The following is a 21,518-nucleotide window of genomic DNA, read 5'->3' on the forward strand; positions in this document are numbered from 1 at the left end:
GCGACCAGTCCTGGCAGGCGATGCTCGACTTCTGCGAGTCCACCATCTCGCGGAAGAAGGTCGGTTGGTCGAGCGTCCTCGGGGTGGCGCCGCGAGTCTGGTGGTAGTGTTAACCGCGGGAACCCCCCTACTCTGATCGGGTTCTGACCCAGGACGGAGATCGGACGTCGGGTGTAAGAGTGCAGGGGAGTCGTTTAGTGCGGTAGGGACCTAAAACTTCTTGGGCCCGCGGTCTTTTTTTTTATTGCTTAGATGGGTGGACGAGCTCACAGCCCACCTGGTGTTAAGTGGTTACTGGAGCCCATAGACATCTACAACGTAAATGCGCCACCCACCTTGAGATATACGTTCTAATAGTTATAGTTATAGTATAGTTACAACGGCTGCCCTACCCTTCAGACCGAAACGCATACTGCTTCACGACAGAAATAGGTAAGGCGGTGGTACTTACCCGCGCGGACTCACAAGAGGTCCTACCACGAGTAATTACGTAAATTATAATTTTGCGGGTTTGATTTGGTCTGCTCCCAACATCAGCAGATCGTCAAGTCCCACATACCCCGCGGGCCCACTTTGGCGTGGGGACCTCGTAGGAGGTTCGGCCCCCAGCCCAAATAGGGAGTTGGAACGTTTACGTACGTTTGCCGCTAGGGGCGCTGTTCCAACTGCATTCAAATTTTATTTAACTTTTACGCTATCGAGAACGTTAAAAAGCTCGCACTAAGCACACTGGGATTTCCCTAATCAGGCGTCGCCTGCACACCAGCGTCGTCAGCTCCGATGCGCAGTGCGCAAGTGTATTAGACGACTGATTGTAATAGGATTAAAAGATGTCGATACGATTACGAATATACGATTGGAGCCCAATAACACGTCTAAATGCTCATTAGTGGTGACCGCTACTTCCCGCAATAGATATAGGCTACCTACCACAGAGGTCATTTTATTATCAATATTCATATTTTTCGTAGACTGGGAAGTGGTCTCCGCCGTCCCTTGTCAACGGAAATGTGAGGGCTACATGTGACGTAAAGCTGCCACACCCTAGTAGTTGTCGATAAATAATTCATATTAGAAATAAGTTGGTACAAACTAAAATGATAATAGAATTAAAACAGTGAATCTAACAAGTTTAAATACAACTCTGTAAACTTTGAAGTTGCATAATAATCACGTGCCACATAATGCCATTTTTTGAATTGCAGTTGTTGTTTATGGGTAATTTTAGTGCACGGATAGGTACCATCATCCTGCCTATTTCTGCCACGAAGCAGTATGACACAATTGGGCCTATCCTGTCTCGAGATGGTATCCACGATAAGATTTATGTTGGCTCCGGTAACCACTTTAAATCAGATGAGGCATTAGTTCGTTTATCCATCTTAGCAATAAATAAAAATGTGCAAAATAATAAGATTGAAAATTGGTTGTAGGATATCGTAGCATTAACGTGGATAATTTTTTAACATGAAAATTACAACTTATTGCTTGGAACTAATAATAAATATGTGGCATTCCGTCACCGGTCTAGGAGAGCTCGTGAATGCCGTCACCGAACGACTACAGTCACCCAAAAAACATTCTTGTTCCCCGCCATTCTGTTTCGACGCCGCTAGTCGTCCGTTGTGTCTTGTATCAACTGATCGTACTACGCTCGCTGTCGCCGCACTGTGTGTACGACCGATTACGACCGGAATGTTTGTGGCGTCCACTGAGTGCTAACTTAACAGTGATAGTGCTACATACATATAAATCTGCGTAGATTATTGAAGGTTATTCGCGTTTAATTCAGAGAATGATGGCACCCGAGACAGTAGTAACTGTGGACCATAACAAACCTGCTGCGGCACCTCCTCCACAAGGCGGTGCACTCGACTGGATTAAAATCAACGTCGACTACTTCAAAACCCCACCTGGCTTGCTCAAAATAATTCAGTTGGTTAGTAATTAATTCATTATTATTAAATTCAAATTATTATTCCACCTAAGTAAATAGCTATAATATTCATAATGTCATATCTAATGAACGTTTTCCTTGGAAAACGTTTTTTGTGTTTATTGTCGAGAAAATCAAAGACGTGGAAACCTGTTGTGGTAATTGTTTACTTCAAGTAGTTTTGACTTCTACTGTTTTATGATTTCCTTGAATATCATGTCTTAGTTTTGACAATTTGTTGTAGCTTTGGCAGTGTTAAGATATGAACAAACATTATTTATAATTTTCAGAATATAAGGCACGGGTTAAGGAAACAATAGATAGACGGATTCCGTTGAATTGTGATACTATTGAGGTCGTGCTAGAGAATGCTTTTTACTAGTTTTATGGAGGTCAACAAGGTTTTGACGCAGTAGTTATTTATATATACTTAATAGTGAGATATTTGGACTTCCTTCACTCATACTGACATGAGTGAGATGAAAAAAGTTTTAAGCCCAATTTAATCCTGGACAGTTAAAGTTCACCGAATACAAAAGCTCACAGATTTAATCAATAAAGATACAGAGAAGTAGTCTTCATTAATGCATATAGCTAATTCTATGAGGATGAAAGCGAACAGCATTCTGTTTGCCTGGCGGTACACTCATTTTAAAAATATTTTTGAAGAAATTAAAATAATAAATCTCCTATATTTTTAACACGCACGTGGACAAAATAAAAACATAATTAATTTACAATTTTCTCTATCGTATAAAAGTGATTGTTCACAATGTAGTAGGTATTCTTCTAAACTAGTATCCAATTGAGGAAGATGAACATTACTCAGTTTTTATTTTAATATATTTTTATTACATTACGTACGAATCTACATTATTTATCAAAAAAAAAAGACCTTTGAAACAAATAAATTTTGCATTCGAGTTTTAAGAATAAAAAAATAATGTTCGTAAGCATAGTTTTTGTAGTCTTTATCTAATCACAGTGTTATCGAAAAATGAATCATCAAAAAAAAAAACATGTTAAATTTAGAAACGTTTCATTTTGGAAACTTAAATTGCTTTCGAAATTATTTTCATTCTGAACAGTCAAATTTTCAATGAATCAAAGACTGCAAGATCTCTATATTAATAAGTCAGTGGCGACTGGTATGTTATACATGTTATACATACTTTAACGGAATGTCTCGTACTGAAGGTCACGTACCTACGTGAGCGCAAAAATTATAAAATATAATTTTGAACGCAAGCATTTTTTGTTAAATATCCAGTAGGTACAACGGGATACGACACACAATATCTGTCAATTTTTTTTTTAATAAGTTTTTTTTATTGCTTAGAAGGGTGGACGAGCTCACAGCCCACCTGGTGTTAAATGGTCACTGGAGCCCATAGACATCTACAACGTAAATGCGCCACCCACCTTGAGATATAAGTTCTAAGGTCTCAGTATAGTTACAACGGCTACCCCACCCTTCAAACCGAAACGCAGTTCTGGATAAGATATAAACTAACCATTAGTGGTAATTATTTGAAGACATTATGAATCATGACTTGATATGTAGCGACTTTAACTCGCCAACGCCTTTGAGCAGCCTACTTGCTGATATCATCGTTCGTCCTTCCTTGCTCACGACACGAATATGTATATCGTCAACCATACACGGACGAAGCCGTCGTAACCACACGTAGGTGTTTAATACTAAACTAATTAAATTTGATACAAAATAAAGTTGTCCGTGCTTATCTTAGAAGTAAAAAATAGCTCTAACAAATTCTTCAATTTGTAAAAATATGACGTAATTCATGTAGGGAACATTCTAGATTGTTAACGTCAATTGCACTAATTGAGTTGATCTAATTAATCTTCTCCATCTCACAGACATAAATTCTTTAACTCTGTATATCCAGTTAAAGCGATAACGTAGCAGGAAATCAAAATTAGCGTAGGTTAAAAGTGAAAACTTCCGTGGAGGACTTTGAGAATGTCTGTCCCATAATAATTATTGATCGTATTCGTGGCTAGAGGAATTTAATGATAACAGTATCTACGCTATCGATCAGAAGACTATGACTGGATGTTCAATCTCGGTCGCATCGAACACGTAACAGTTGTTACTAATTCTCTATCGTATCGTAGTAGTAGTACATATAATAGTAGCAGTAGTATTTTATATCTTAGCTATTTTGGTCGATAATCATCTTCATCAGACTTCTGGTTTGATGGGCTTACTGCCCATCTGCTACACTTTTGGAACCATGTCGACTTCAATCTTAACTCCCAAGGTTCAAGGCTATTGCGACATCTCCGGCCTGATAGGCGAGCTCACTGGGCTCAGCCTCAGAGATTTTGCTAACATCTGTATTAGTAAGAACAGCGCTTCACTAAATCTACCATAAGTTCGGAATCACGATTTGTTGAGAAGATCCAGCGAGAAATTTAGTGGGTTTTCAATCTCTGAATTATTATTATCGAACCCCCCTCGCATTCGACGAGTTTGTGTTTGCTACTAAGCTGTTATCGGAATTGGGTGAAATTGCCCATAGTTAACACGAAAATGTATGTAAATGATATCATAAAAAAAATGTATTAAACGAAAGTTGGTCTGTATTTCAATTGTTACATTTATGCATGCAGGTACCTGAATGAGACATACTATTACCGTTAACCACATGAATTAATTCGATGATGACATAAGGCTCCATTGGATTATTTCCCGAGTGTAAATATACTAATGTAAATTTAAAATTTAGTGTTCTGAGAACAATACCACTTATTACCCGACGATTGATCGTGATATACTCGTACATATATCGGGGCTATTGTTTAAACAAACCGCTGAAGTAATTATTTACAAATTAACAGAAAAATAAGTGTACGTCTATATTATAAAATAAAAAAAATATGCTGCAATAAAATATTATGTAGAATAATAAATTAGGCGTGGCCTTTCAAAGGTTAAGGCAACTTCAATTACTTGGACTGAATGACCGATAAGAACGATCAATAACTGACTTGCCCACTGATGGTAGGTAGTTTTATTTATACTAAGGGGAAAAATTGAATATATTTTTTAAATAAACTTTACGTTACGCTTTGTTAGAATCTTAGAAATAAGTTTTATTTCATTATTTCGGGTTCCAATGCTTAGATACATAAATAATTAGTAAATATTTTTGGTTCTTGCCCAGGATCGTCCCACAGAATAAAGCATAATCATAATTAGGTATGTAAGGTGGATTAGATCTTTTTTTTCATACAGTGGTCTGGATAATATAGAATTTTATATTACTGTCGAAAAATTTTTTAAGTTATTAGTTTATAATTTATTACAAATAACATTTTAAATCATATAGCCAGAGAGCATACAAACTCTCACGTCAGTGTTTGTTTATAGAGGTTAATCTTACAGCAGTTTCAGTTACAAGGAACTGTTGACATGTATAGCAATAATACCTATCAAAAATAAAATAATGAGAATATAATCTATTGCAGATTATTTTTTTATTTCATAGACAGATCAACGAGTTCACGGTCTACCTGGTTTTAAGTGGTCACAGGAGTGCATAAACATCACAACTTGAATACTGCTCTTCACTTTGAGATATGAGGTCAAAGTCTTGGACAAAGGCTATCCCACTATTTAAAGCAGAACACACGACTGCGGTTTACTCTAAGAATGGGAAGCAGTCGACGTCGCCCCAAACATGTCATTTCGGATCCTCCCGATCCACTAACGGTGCTTTTAGGTACCTCAAGCACCGGTCACCGTTCTCGTCGAACCTGTCGCTTGCGACGAAAGTCTCGACGAGTAAATTAACCCTCAGACACAGCCCACTGAGTTTCTCGCCGGATCTTCTCAGTGGGTCGCGGTCCCCATCCGGTGGTAGATTCTGGCACGGCTCTGGCTTGGGTTCGTGTTAGCAACGTCGTCAGTTTTGAGCCCCGCGAGCTCACCTGCTAGTTAAGGTTACGCTGAAATAGCCTCTCAAGACTATCAGCTTAGGTAGGAAAAAAAAGGTTTACTCTATCCGCCCTGCCACATGTTCCATAAACTAAATGCTTGTGTACATCTAAAAGCTTAAGACTCCGATTTCGAACTCCCATTTTAGACGAAGGTGTCTGTGTCTACAGTCTTTGAAATTCGAACATGTGAAATTAGCAGTCGATTAACGTTTTGCATTCGCAGTTTTGGGAACGACGTAGAGTGAAAGTTGCCATCAAAATGAAAGTAGTAATGTAAACATGTGGTGCGCGGCCATAGCCGGTGCCGCAGGCCGCAGTACAAGCCACATCTTCGATGTAGGGATGTCTTAAAATTTTTTTTTTTATTGTACTAATATATAAATCTACAGTGGTTTTTACGGATGTACCGTTATAACTACTGAAGCATGCATTCGATTAACTTGAAACTTGGTATCCATGTAGAAAATACATGTACTTAATGGATAGGCTAATATTAATGTGAGTGTTGGACACCAGTTGCAGGCGCGTTAATGATGTGAATCGTTGCGGGGGCGCTAATGATAATATAATAATAACATAATACTTATCGCTTAATATGTACTAATTTTAATTTTAAATACCCAGCGAAGCGGGCGGGTACAGCTAGTATAAAAATAATTATGTGATATTTATCTTACCTAGATCTAGTGATTTAACTTTTTTTGGGTGACTTTTTAATAAGATTTCAGAAAATCATTAATAGTCCTTGCTAGATAACAAACCGAGAAAAAAAAAGGAATAGACGTAAATTTCGGAATACTGTGCTGACTGTCAGATTTTTTTCTTAGTAAAAAAAGCATTATTCCATATCCACATTTTTACTCCGCATAGGTGAAGAATTATATTTGTACAGAAAAATTAAAAGCAAGAACTGACTGGTTGTGTTGTTATACATATGTAGCCAAACCATTTATGCAGTGAGGCGGTTTTTGCAAATTCTGCGCTTTTTACGGTAGGTGGGAAGTGTTTTTTCACTATGATTGACTTCCGCCTGGAGTCTCATTATAAGATCGGCATTCATTTTGCTGCATCTATAATTAACAAGTCAAGTAGTGGTGGGCAGTGAATATTTTTATAATTTACAATTCGCTGTTTTTCTCTATACAGTTCTTTATAAAATACAAAACATGTTTGCTACATCCCTACTACGTTTTAGTGACCGGTTTGTGCCGGTGTGACAGCTTGTTGGTTTCTCATCATTTCACCCGCTCGATATTAACGCTTTTTTTTGTTAATAAAATGAGAATACGATTAGCTTTCATCTTTAGTTATTCAATTTTGGTCTTATAAGGTTATGTTAACAAAACGCACCTAAGCTCACTAAGTGTCTAGCCGAACTTTTAAGCGGGCCGCGATTTCGATCTTGGGGTAGATTTTGCAAAGCACTACTCTTGCTAGTGCTGGTGTTAGCAAATTCTCTCAGGTTGAGCCCGTAAGCTCACCTACTCGTCCGCGAGAAACTGGAATAGCCCCTCAGGCTACCAGCAAATAGGTAGGGACAAAAAACGCACCCAACGTTGTGTCAACGAAACCTTTGAATGCCTGCTGGCGAATTCATCGAATCAATACATTAAATTAACATTTAATCACAAATAGATAAAATAGTGATAAAGATTACCGTGTTAAACTAAATTACCAATTGTAAAAACTAAAATAATTTAACCTATAAGTACGAAACGGTAAATTTCAACAATTCAAAGAGTTACGACTACCACTTGCCGTCAATACGTACCTTAAGTATTGCGGGTTGTTGAAATGTTCATTGTTTAAATGAAACAGTCCGTGCTGCGTAACCGACGGTTGTTGCAACCGTGTGTATGTACACTGTTGAGAACCGACATCTATGAATAGGCACATACATATTATCCGACATACGTACGTTGTGTGATATTCCACATATATTTTTATATATGCAAAAAAAAAAAACTACTACATATACTACTATTTCCATTTCTTTATTTTCTCGATGACTGTTCTAATTTGATAGTTGTAGTGTTGTGACTAAATAAGTAATTAGTAAGTAAGTAAACATTCAGATATATTTATTCAAGCTGGGAACACTTAATGGCCCAACGCCATTTTGTGTTTGTTTTAATTTGTCACTCGCAACAAGACGGTCGTGCTATAGTTTTATAAAGAAGAAAACCGTTAATAGCAAAATACTTGTAGTTGTTGACATGAATGAGATGAACATTTGTTTTTTCGTTTTTAAACGACATTGATTTGACACATGTTAGTTACCTATAAGTTTCATTGAGATCTCGCCTCTTTAATATACTTTCTTATAAAATCACGAATTCAATTCCGAGTTTAATTTTATCAACAGCTCGACGCACATCACGTTATTTTTGGTGGTCGCTCATCTCTTGTTTCCCCGTTAAACGTCATCGACTACAAAAGCGGGTCATGGACGTAGATAAACACAGAAGACACATTAACAATTAATATTTTCTTATAAATTACTGCAAAAATTTAAAGAAAAGGATCTTTCAGACGAGCGAGCTTAAACTTTAAGTCTTCTTATAATTGTTAGTTGGAATGTCAATATTTATTTATTTATATAAAGGTCGGAAGTCGTCGTGGCTTAAATTAAAGGATAAGACGTCCGGTGCATTCGTATCTAGCGATGCAACGGTTTTCGAATCCCGCAGGCGGGTACCAATTTCTCTAATGAAATACGTACTTAACAAATGTTCACGATTGACTTCCACGGTGAAGGAATAACATCGTGTAATAAAAATCAAACCCGCAAAATTATTTATTTATTTATTTATTAAGTTGCACCAACAAAGTGATCATCAATGCAAAACATTGACAAATTGACAAAAGTTCATGGCAGATGTCACCTCAATTATAGGTGCAATCGACATTTTATAATTTGCTTTACTGGTGGTAGGACCACTTGTGAGTCCGCGCGGATAGGTACCACCGCCTTACATATTTCTGCCGTGAAGCAGTAATGCGTTTCGGTTTGAAGGGTGGGGCAGCCGTTGTAACTATACTGAGACCTTAGAACTTTATATCTCAAGGTGGGTGGCTCTTTTACGTCATAGATATCTATGGGCTCCAGTGACCACTTAACAGCAGGTCTAAGCAATAAAAAAATAATACGATTAAGATAAGTTGGCGTACTATAATGGTATGGCTATTAGTATATTATTTTATTGCTATAATATGTTATTATGAAACCTGGACGTCCATGACCACGAAAATCTAGTATTCAAGATGTCAGAAATCGTTAAATAAATATTAAAGTCTCAATCATATTATAATTAACCATTACCCTAGATCGAAATAGCACAAATTTCTTTTAATTTCCGTTCATCAAAATTATTGTGAACTAGCTTGTTAGGACAGTTAATAATTGGACGTGAGTTCTTCTGACCTGTGACTTTTGACATTGCTGGTATGGAGTTCCTACAAATTAAAGTGTCGTAATTGTGCTGTGTGTGCATGGGATCATCATAATATCATAGCTCACATTTTTTTTTGTAATTTTGTTGAAAAAATGCAATAGCAAGAATAATATTGTTAATTCAAATTTTAATTGTGGATTAACTTTTCTATTGGGAAACCGTTATCCAGAAATAAATAATATGTACATGTTGTAACTATTAGATTAATCGAATATTTTTTTGGGTCTCTTTGGTTGGAGGAACTCGTTGGACTTCGACCTACGCGGCGGGGGCGGTAAGTGAAGCATGTTGCATTTGAATAAAACTCTATTGGTCTCCAAGTGTCGAATTCGGAAGATATAGAATTCAATTGGCACGGCGGGGGATAACGCTGGGCCAAAAACGGCGCGAGTCGTGGTACGGTCATGTTGCTGCTGCTTTCGAAAGATGCGCGTAGAGCAGCTTATGTGTCGTCTTCTTCGGTCTCATTTGCCGATCCAAAAATCGCACAAAAGGGACCTTAACACTTAGGTGGGCCGGATTGGGTTGTTATTCTTGTAACATCCTTCTTCCCTTCCCTTGGGTTGACAGCGCCGTGTTGTTGCGGAGTAAGAATAGAGCTCTCTATCACACCCCGCACCTTGCCTATAAAAATGGGGCTTTCTAAGAATTCGAGCAACGGTAGAGACAAGTCGGTACCAATTTTTGCGATGCGACGAGGAAACGTCATCGCTCCTCCCATTCATGCATCCCGGGCAGTACACGACCGTGTGTTCCGCCATGCTTAATCTGTTTATTCGAACACACAGTGATGGTTCTATCATCGGCTCAGCTCTGGTGCAAGTACTTCCTAAAGTACTCGTAGTTAAGCAGCATCTGCATTAGCCGGAAGTTGAGTTGTCCTTGCTAATGATTCACTTAGTCTTAGAGACCCGGGCGACTCGCTTCGACGATGTACCGGCCAGTTGAAAGCTCAACCAGCAGTCTGGATCACGTTTCCAAAAGGCATTAATCTAATATGCACATTTACACTCGCAAAAATTTAATTTTCTTAATGCGGAATATAACTGAATTATTATACAAGAGTGACATTGAATGATCACGTTTTACTAAATTCGATATTGATATTATTTATCGCCTTAATGCAAATTGTTCAATACTGCCGTGTTTAATAAAAATTTTGTTTGTAAACATTGAGCGCTGACAATTCCTACGTCGAACGTACAACAGCGTCACGTTTGCGAAATCAAGGTCAATGAAATTGAAAAAGTTTACTTTCGAATGTTCGTTTTCTTCTTGATAGCAGACAAGATCATCGATCGAAAAAAAAAAACGTAGTTTGTTAGGTAAACAAGAATAATATTTCATTATTAATTGTACAGTTGTTTGACTAAGAATATTGCTGCAGTCATACCTAAGCAGAAACTCATACCTACATAGCAGATCTACGGATTGCGTCATGTTTGTGTACGTAAGTTCTAAATTAAAATTCACTTGCTGTATGAAATTGGCGACGATCGTGCGCGTATTAGTGCTAACGATGTTTAATTAAAAAAAAAATTTTTTTACATTACATCAGTGTAATACATAATCTCAAATATTGCGTTGAAGTAGAAACCTTTATTAAAATTACTTTTACCAAGTCATATGTGACCACGAAAACTGTAAAGGATTTGAAAAATGGGAACTAATATTAATAAACGACAGATCAAACCGTAAAAGTAGTTTTAATTATGTCTATAACTCGCCAACTGACGAATATAAATATTTTTACCAGCTAAAGGGGTGCCCGAACTGTGGTTGGCTTACATCAAGGAGTTAAGACTAAGTACTTAGGATTCATAATAATATATATTATGAGGATTTGTTTTAATTTTCTCGATTTCCAGGCTGGCTAAGGATTTATGTGCATCCATTTGTCCAAAAAAAAAGAATAGTATGAAAACATTTTTCAAACGAAGTTTTACCTGAAAATAATAACAATATGGAAACATAATGAATCTATACTAATATATAAATATACAGTGGTTTTTACGGATGTTCCGTTATAACTACTAAACCATGCATCCGATTGACTTGAAACTTGGTATCCGTGTAGAAAATACATGTACTTAATGGATAGGCTAATATTTATATGTGTGTTGGACTCCCTACACCAGTTGCAGGAGCGTTAATGATGAATCTTTCTGATGAAATGAATCTTTGTGGGGATGAGAAATAATAATGTTAATTTCAAATGCCCAGCGAAGCGGACGGGTACAGCTAGTTAACTATAATATGTTTAAATAATGTAATTTAGGGAGTTGTGATACGCCCGCGCGCGGAAGTACGGCCGATGAACCGCTTTGGTTCAAGCACTGTACTTTGGCTTCGGCAAACAGGCACAGTTCGTTGGTACCGTATTGTAGCGTTGTGGTGGCGTAGCTGCGTAGTGATCGCGCCCGCACCCACTGACCCGAATGCTATGTACCGGCTAGGCCGCATTTTCGCTTCTCGCAACCATTGCTTTAAAATGCATTGAACCAGAACACAAACGATACATTATTTTAATATTGATTTACGATGAAATAGGACTAGCATTCACATTGTTAAGACAGTCGCGAGTGACGTTATATGAACATTTATATTGTTACTTTGGCTGTGATTCTCATTGAGTCATACGCAGATCTTGTTTCAAGGGCAATGAAGTTTATAATATCTATTGTCACTGTTATAAGTAGCTTGCATGAATGTATCTTAGAGTTTTGTAAATGAAAATCATCATTATGTAAATTAAAAGAATCTAGTAAAAAAATGGATATTTATATATATTGTTTTTATAATAGGTGAATTTTGCTTAAACTTATGCACGTGAACAAATACTAAATATAATTCTTAATAAAAATTATAATTTACTAAATTATACAGACAATAACGTAAGAAGTTTTTCCACGGGTAATCAAATGCGATGAGAAACAATTTAAAAGTCCTTTGTGTAAAACATTATTCTCCTCCGACATTAGTTATAATAAGTATTTCATTTTAGTTCAAATAGTTATAATATATTTTTCTAAATAACGTAATAAAAGTTTTTAATTAAGAGATTGGCGTAAATTAGCACGTAGTCTGTCCGTGTATCATAAAAAAAAGGACAGTAAAATCTTTATATACATATTTTAGAATTCTAGACCGGACAATATGTAGTGAAATTTGGAAATTTAGATTAACATTTGCATGAATTTAAAGCCCACTCCTATCTTATCGGAAATCCGGTCGCGTTTGGATGTTTGAAGTGAGAATGCATCGCGTCTGATGGCTTGTGAACCCATTAGTAGAACTTCGAATGGCGGTCGTGTCCCATACTCGTGTATGGCGACGGTCGGCGACGCTTGCTTACGTACTTTCTCCGTTGTATATATATGAACAGTCGTGCACGTGCCAGTTAACACACTTTTTTAGTCGCGTTGGCTTCACATGAGGTTGTGGATGGCAGGAAGCGATCGCATAGGTATAATGAAACCTTGAAAAACAGTACGGATGAAAGTATGCCCCGGTACAATGTGCAATATTTTGGTATTATAGCTTGGAATTTCTACAAATAACACCTGCTCGTAATCGTTGCGACAGAAGGTTTGCGTGCGCGATATAGAACCGGTTTGTAGCGCTAGCTAGCGTTACCCGGTGGGTCGAGCTCGAGTCTCGCTGTTCAGTTGACGCCAATTTCTCACACTTATCCAAGATCGTTGTTCTAGTCACCTCGTTTTTTTTTTAAACTCTGCCTGACGGATAACGATTCTCCAAATAGTCGCCGAACATACTACATTGAATATGCATAATATACCTAATATAAATTATTTCCACAAAATATTAAAATACAAAATCCTCGTTCATGATGTTCCATCAACACATTATTTTAACATATTTAGTTGAATTTTTGGCAACTAAATATGTTCAATACCTTTTAGTCAAACAATTAATTAAATAAATTTAAAAACTTGTTTTTAAACGATCTATCAAAATTGTTAATAGGTATCGAGAACAATCTTAATTGGCCCCTTAAAAATTGAGTTTTATGTTTTTCAATACACCACAAAATCATCAAACACATTAAGCTCAATCTACAACATTCCGTTCATAATACGATGGTTACAAAGGATGAACTTGTAACCTAGTAAAATTGACGTTATTAATACCATTTATCATATGACGCCGATCTGGATGCAGGTCTTAAATAGATTTATAGGAACATTATTAAAGTTCTGGATTTTCTATATTAAAAATGTCAATGTCGAAACGACTATCACTAGTAGTTGTACATATAGATTTAACTATCTCTATCATTCATTTTATCACGAGTGATACTGCCAAGGCTATTTATTCTACATAACTCAAACGTTAACCTGTATTCATCACAAGCTATTTTCAATTGCACCGCTACAAAGACTTGGGTTTTATCTATCACTAAAATTAATTAAGAACTGAATATTTCTTTTTAGACAGAATAATTGTTAATCTAAATTTATGCTTAAATAATAAGTTTTGCTCGCGACTATTATTATTTTACACGACGCCATTACTATTTTATGTAGACAAAAATAATCTGAACAGTATTGCGAATATTCTTCGACAATCACGTTATTTATATCATATTGTGTTGGATGCAAAAATGAGATAGACAGGTGACAGTGGCGTAATTTCTGACAATAAAATACAGAAAAGCTGTGTTGAAAATATTTTGTTATTCATTTTCATTGTACACTGTTGTGTATTTTGTTCCAAATCAACCGTCAACGCAGGATTTACGGTTATGGGAGGGGCGGGTGTCAGCTACCACGTTACATTCTGGGTACAAAATATGAATTAACGCGTATTGTAGAAGTATTCCGGGTTAGTTTAGAGCACTAACAGTGTCTATTTTTCGTAAATATAGTCATTTTTTACCTTTGATTCGGCAATAGTCACCTTAGTCCATTTATAATTTAGTTTTAAACTGAGAGCTCGTACTGTTTTGTATGATGAATTTGAGTATGGAACTCACGTCCGACATTCACTGTCCAAGTTGGAATATTATCAACTCTGCGATTTGATAGACTGACTTGAGAACGAAGTGGTTGGCGCACCTGTCTGCTGGGGTGAGGGTCGTGGGTTCAATTCCTACATCGAGCAAAAATTCGTGTGATGATGGGGTTTGTTTGCTCTTTGTCTGGATGTTTAAAATCTATATGTGTATTCATTTAAATGTATCTATAATACATAATAATAAGTACATATGTCAGTCTCTGTTTCGCAGAGTACAGAATGCTAGCATGGGACCAGATGATCGTGTTTAATTTGTCCCGGACTATTTATTGTTAATTTTATTTTTTACAGGGAACTGTTTTTTTTCTTGAAAATCAGGTGTAACTGATAGCGTGCAGCTTTTATTGTAATGATAAATTTATTATTTCAGATTCTCGGCATACTATGTATGGGGTTAGGCTCTCCGTGGTACTCGACGTGGTTCGTCTTCGTCGCAGTCACCAGCTTCATCACAACCCTCATGTGGAGTTTCGTATACTTACTCAGCATCAGGGAGGCTCTTAAGCTGCCCATTAATTGGGTTCTTTCTGTGAGTTGACAGTTATGTATTATATTTTCTTTAACGATTAATTAGGACTAAATAATTAAATAGTATGCTTTTTTTTAACCCAAACATTGTTTTCGGATATTATCTTCGTTCAACGACTTCCACAAGTTGTTGATTTGCTTCCAACTCGACTTCGGCATTCACGTTGCAACGTCTGTATCCGCAGCTTATCTGCTTATGTACTCCAAATAAATAATTTATTTTATTGAAAACAATTCAACTGATATGTCATTATTAAAATAACTGAAGCTTTTCATTGATATTTCTCGATGTATGCATGAGCTCACGATCCACCTAGTGCCAAATGTTGCAGTTACGGAAATTAATAATTTCTGCAGGTTTTATGTTCTTCCAATATTAAAAAAAATCTAATATTAAAAAAAAAAGACATCCCTGCTGAGTTTCTTGCCAGTTCTTCTCAGGACGGAGGCTAGTTTTTGTGAATTGGTGGTAGTTCTTTTGACGTTCAACAAGTATGTACTTTCATTTATGTTGAATAAATTATTATTTTTTCATTTGATTTCATTTTAAGTAATTTTTTTTGCTTAGATGGACGAGCTCACAGCCCACCTGGTGTTAGGTGGTTACTGGATCCCATAGACATCTACAACGTAAATGCGTCACCCAACTTGAGATATAAGTTCTAAGGTCTCAAGTATAGTTACAACGGCTGCCCCACCCTTCAAACCGAAACGCATTACTGCTTCACGGCAGAAATAGGCAGTCTATTTATAAGGTATATTGTAAGAATATATTTATTATGAATTTTAAGGATTTTATTTAATTAACGCGGTTTTTATTCCCCAGGAATTAATTAGTACAGCACTGGAAACAGTAATGTATCTGTTGGCGTTCATAGTTCTGTTTGCTGCGACGGGAACTTATTACGGACCAAGATACGGAAGCAATGTTGCAGCTGCCGTAAGTTGATATACTCGTAATTAATATCAGTAAATAATTACAGAATTATATTTTTATTTAGAGATTATAAGTTTTTTTAGATCATTACCATAATATAATTTAAACAAATGGCCTAAATTCACATGAGTAAACGAATAGTTATCAATTATCATTACAGTAATTAATTACTTACGTCATGTAGTTTAGTGAATTTATATATGGCATTCGTCTGTTCAATTACTGAAAAGTATACTCCAGTGTGTTTAAAATTGACGTTTAAGTTATCAAGTTAGTGTTGGCCCAATGATCGAAATTTTACTATAATCACTGTTACCTTAATATCTGGATTCATTTTCTGTTATGTTTTGCTATTGAATTTTTTAAAAAGAAAACGCTGATATTTCTATTACTGTTTTTAGCAAAAAAAAAGTCACTTATCCCACATGCTGTAGCTGTTTTGCTGTAATGTATATTTTTATAGATTTAATAAAGAAAACAATTTACATTTTTGTTAATATACTGTGTTATTAAGATATGAATTATTAGAAAGTACGACATATTTACAAAGCATTGTGTTTACTAATTATGTAATTTTCAGGTTTTTGGTATCTTTAACACCATTGCATACGGAGCCAGCTCGTTCCTGCTGTTTAGAGAACACAAGGCCTCCTCCACGGCGACACAAGCAGCGTGAAGAACATCTATAGCGTCTAGTTACGTTTTATTTCACACAAAGAACGTTATATTTTAAAAGCAAAACTTAAACTGCAAATTGTAATTATAAATTTCAATTATCGAAATATCGTTTATTAAATCATCACACGTTCAATTGAAATACTGATATTTTTCGTAGGTATCAAATTCTCACTCATCAAATTCTTACACATTTCCTTGTCACTACATAGTGTAAAACAATGTCGCTTTCTCTGTCCCTATATCTGTCTGTCCCTATGTATGCTTAAATCTTTAAAACTACGCAACGGATTTTGATGCGGTTTTTTTTTATAGATAGAGTGATTGAAGAGGAAGGTTTATATGGATAATAACATCCATTAAATAGTGGAGAAATCAATAATAAATTACAGTTTCCGAAGCGAAGCGAGGGCGTGTCGCTAGTACTTTTATAAATTTAGTTTAAAAGAGGCCTAGAGCATCGAGGTACCTGAAAAATATTGTTCACATTCGTTTCGCTTTCGAATCCGGTTAAGACATACATCGTTAATGTTAATAACACAATCGTTCCAGTTCACGGAATTGACTTTGATCACGTCAGTTTTCAACATTAGTAATATTTAATTGTTTGTGGTTATTTCCTAAATGCCTACTACTACTATAACATCAGGTTTTTTTAATTTTTTTACTGCTTAAGTGGACGGACGAGCTCACAGCCCACCTGGTGTTAAGTGGTTACTGGAGCCCATAGACATCTGCAACGTAAATGCGCCACTAACCTTGAGATATAAGTTCTAAGGTCTCAAGTATAGTTAGAACGGCTGCCCCACCCTTTAAACCGAAACGCATTACTGCTTCACGGCAGAAATAGGCGGGGTGGTACCTACCCGCGCGGACTCACAAGAGGTCCTACCACCAGTAATGATACAATAAAGGTATAATGTGTGAAGGAACGGGAGTCGTGTATTTAGAGTATAATGTATGAGTGCACTTTGACGTAGTTTTAAATAACAATCTTGACAATTACACGTGCCTTATTAATGTGTCGTTTAAGTAACATCAATAAGTTGATGCCCACTCATTGTTCTTTCTGCTGTTATCGACATTGGATTGCACAATGGCAGGGCTAATTTGAATAATTAAAAGCTTGTTTTTAAAATGTTTGATAACGAAACGATAATGAAGAATATTTTCATGTTTTATCTATCACATTTCGCATTATTTATTGTTATTTTGTATTTTTATATATCTAAGCGAACACGTTTTTGCAATTTAAATATGTGAATACTATTAATTACTATCAGCACCGTTTTTCGGTACGGACGATTAAAAAAAATTCTTCGTACATTTTTTTTGTAATTTGCACTAATTTAAAATTTTTTTTCTGTTCGTGAATAAGACGTTCATGGCCATATATAATGTAATTATAAATAATTAAAATGTTTAAAAATTTAAAGCTGATTCGAAACAGTACATACATATTTGATCGTATATAATCTGTAATAATGCTAGTTTGTGTAGGATTTCAAGTTATGTTTATGCATAGAACGTTTTAATATAATTTGTTAGCTAGAAAGTGGGCATTTATGATGATGTTAGGCAAGATTTTTTATAGAATTGACACGAGGTTCACCTTCAGTAAGGACCACGCACGCAATCTTAAATGGGTATGACGACTGATGTCGAATCATTTGTATCGATTTTAAATGTCTGTTTTGTAGCACACACCAATAACGTTGTACTTCGAAGTTTGTTTGTTTGACTATACATCTAGTAAATACGAGATATTTGGTTAAATTTTACCTTTTGAAATTTTATTTGTTTTAAAATTTTATGAGTTCACATTTAGTTTATAACATTTGTGACACGTGAGCCTATATAATACTTTTTATATTTTATTCAATAAGGTGTATGGTGAAATGTTAATAGAAATGAATGTTTCGTTTTATTGTGGTTCTTTTCGATTTTGTTAGACTAGTCTATTTAAAAAATGTAAAATGATTTTACTGAACAACATAAATATGTAGTAGTGCTTTTTATCAGCAGTAACTTTAAGATTCGATTCGATTCAAAATTTGAAGGGAATTTCGCTTAAAATCGATTACATTATAACGAAGTTGTCAAAAATAAGAGAAAAATATTGTAGCTTTGTTAGCGTTCTTATTTTTGATCACATTTACAGAAAATAGGTTTCTTTTGAAGTGGGTACATATAGAAATTAATTAATTGAATTGAAAAAAAGAATTCACATGGAATGGGATTTAATGAAATACGTTTCTTATTTAGAACACACGGGAAATTCACGTTAGCTAATAATACAAGTTACATATGAATTTTCTTTAAATTAGTTTTTTTTTTGTTATGTTTAAGCATTGACATATTTTAGTAGTGTTGAGTATCATTATTATTCTATCTTTAAAGAGGGTAACGCCTGTTAACCTGACTAAGAATTAATATATTGTAAAAAGTTAATAAATATATTTTAACATATGTATATTTAAACCGACCCTCTTATTTGATTCCTACAGCTATGTAGTTTTAATTTTGTTCTTTTTGGTAATTTATAATTTGCCGTTTCTCGTGGAAGCTTAGGTGTTAACTATTATGTTAATCTGCTGTGTGAGAATGTCTTGTGAGGTACCACGGGTAGTGACAACAACCCTGTCTATTTCTGCCGTGAAGCAGTAATGCGTTTCAGTTTGAAGGGTGGCGCAGCCGTTGTACTTAAAAGTGAGACTTAGAACTCATGTTTCAAGATGGGTGGCGGCATTGACATTGTTGATGTTTATGGTTTCCGGTAACCATTTAAGACCAGGTGGGCTGTGATCTCGTACGCTTATCAAAACCATAATGATAAGCTGGTACGGGCAAATCGTAGTTTCACAGACGACTATTGTGCATTGTGTTTGTCCAAAATTGTAACCGTATACCGTTGTATATCAACATTTTAGAACCAGATTGTTTCACAGCTTTATTCGTGAACCATAATCGTGGATTGCTGACAGCTTCATATTATGAAAACAGCGATTCTAGGAACGGACCTCATAGGTGTTTACTTTTTAATTGCTGCTGATAGCATAGAAGCTAATAAAGCATTGTCTAGTAATCTCGGTGCTTACTTAGAAATATTCTCATCACGCTTAATTTAGGCCTAGTTATTAGCGTATTGCACGGAAGGGGGGATGTGGTTCATTTCTCTCTCTCTCTCTCTCTCTCTCTCTCTCTCTCTCTCTCGCTCTCTCTATCACTCTCTCTTTCTGTCTAAACTCTAATAGTTTTCTTTTTTATCAGCGCACAGCGGCCATCTGTTCTAGCTATGCTATGCTATGCTATGAGCCTTGCCCATTGCTGGGCATAGGTTCTATATATATAATGCTGGAAAATAATGAGATATGATGTGATGTCCGAAGTGTCTGTATACAATTAAACCTTTTCATGTTTATAAAATATAGTCTAATTGCAGTGGGGTTTTTTCGAATTTTTCAGTTGAGAAACCTACGATTCAAGAGTAATTTTGGCCCGCCTAATAGCAAATGTACACAAACGCTCATACTCAGCAGCAATTTCAGGGGCACAGCCAATTCGCTGCCTGCGGCTGAACACTAATGAAACCTCGTATGAAAAAGAATATCATAGTTTTCGGGAAATAACGTGGACGGGAGGATTGATGTTTAATTTAGTATATATTTTTTTTCATATCATGAATATTTTTAAAATTAAATAATTATTCCCACTTCCCGTTTAAGATTAAGCGGAATTAAATGAGTTTAACGCGTTATAATAAATAATGTAATGTAATGCAATATATGTAGTTACTTGGCCCCTTGCCGTGGGACATGATATGGCTGGGTTATAAAGAGTGCTTTCGTCTTGCTTCTCTGTTACGCGAAAGATACTCGCGCTGTAATCTGAAGAGGCAATTTTTCCAAGTCTGCTTATCTTGCTATCATTTCTGTAGTGTAACTCGGCGTCGGCAGGGTTGGAATAAGCAAGCAGCTACATACTGGTATATTTACGTTGCCTATAGGATAATATGCGGACAACCATCTAATTCAATTCGTCGGCCACAAATACTCCTAACCCAGAGATATCATTCGAACCTGTCAATCAGCATATCGCGAATTTCTGAATGAAGAGGTTATTTTATGCTTTAAAATGTTCCTATGTTATATTACAAAAATCTGAAAGACACGAAGTGTGCTCACGACGGCTCCCTACTGTCGTCCTGTTAATAATATTAATGTTGTCATAAGTGACCTCTAGTTGACCCTTGAACTTCAGAAATTTGCAGACCAAGAGAGTAAGGCTCTCATGAATTAAATAATCAATGCACCTACCATCACTTTCTTTACTTTCTCTTTCGGTGCTAGAGAATCAATGTGTACAAAAACTGTCTGTAGTGTAGAAAAAAAAATAGTCAGCTTACAGGCTAATTATCTTTGAGTGGTTACGTGTACACGCACAATATGTGTGTCGAAGTTCAGCAACCACAATTTGAGGTCTAACTCTCATTTTACATATATGACAGTCCATTTTTTCTAATGAAATACGTACTTAACAAATGTTCACGATTTACTTCCACGGTAAAGGAATTACATCGTGTAATAAAAATCAAACCCGCAAAATTATAATTTGCGTAATTACTGGTGGTAGGACCTCTTGAGTCCGCACGGGTAGGTACCACCGCCCTGCCTATTTCTGCCGTGAAGCAGTAATGCGTTTCGGTTTGAAGGGTAAGGCAGCCGTTGTAACTATACTGAGACCTTAGAACTTATATCGCAAGGTGGGTGGCGTATTTACGTTATGGGCTCCAGTAACCATTTAACACCAGGTGGGCTGTGAGCTCTTCCACCCATCTATGCAATAAATAAAAATTTTTAGTTATATGACAGTCCCAGATTGTCCTCATTTCAAACAATATCACGTATACCGTACCTTTTATGATAAAAAAAATTGTAACAAGTTTATAGTTAAGCATTACATCTTCATTGACCCTAGATTTTAC

The 21,518-nt window shown here is 35.9% G+C and overlaps 1 protein-coding gene across 1 annotated transcript; it reads left to right on the forward strand.

Annotated features, from left to right (window-relative positions):
* The first annotated feature begins 1,581 nt into the window (after nt 1-1,581).
* On the forward strand, nt 1,582-19,015 carry LOC114251570 (CKLF-like MARVEL transmembrane domain-containing protein 4). The gene is made up of 4 exons (XM_028185886.2): nt 1,582-1,939; nt 14,765-14,923; nt 15,749-15,862; nt 16,440-19,015. Exons 1-4 carry the CDS (start codon nt 1,796-1,798, stop codon nt 16,533-16,535), a joined length of 513 nt encoding a protein of 170 aa, XP_028041687.1. The 5' UTR covers nt 1,582-1,795; the 3' UTR covers nt 16,536-19,015.
* Nucleotides 19,016-21,518: the final 2,503 nt, after the last annotated feature.

Source organism: Bombyx mandarina, chromosome 10 (assembly GCF_030267445.1).
Source record: "Bombyx mandarina strain Sakado chromosome 10, ASM3026744v2".
NCBI classification, from domain to species: domain Eukaryota; kingdom Metazoa; phylum Arthropoda; class Insecta; order Lepidoptera; family Bombycidae; genus Bombyx; species Bombyx mandarina.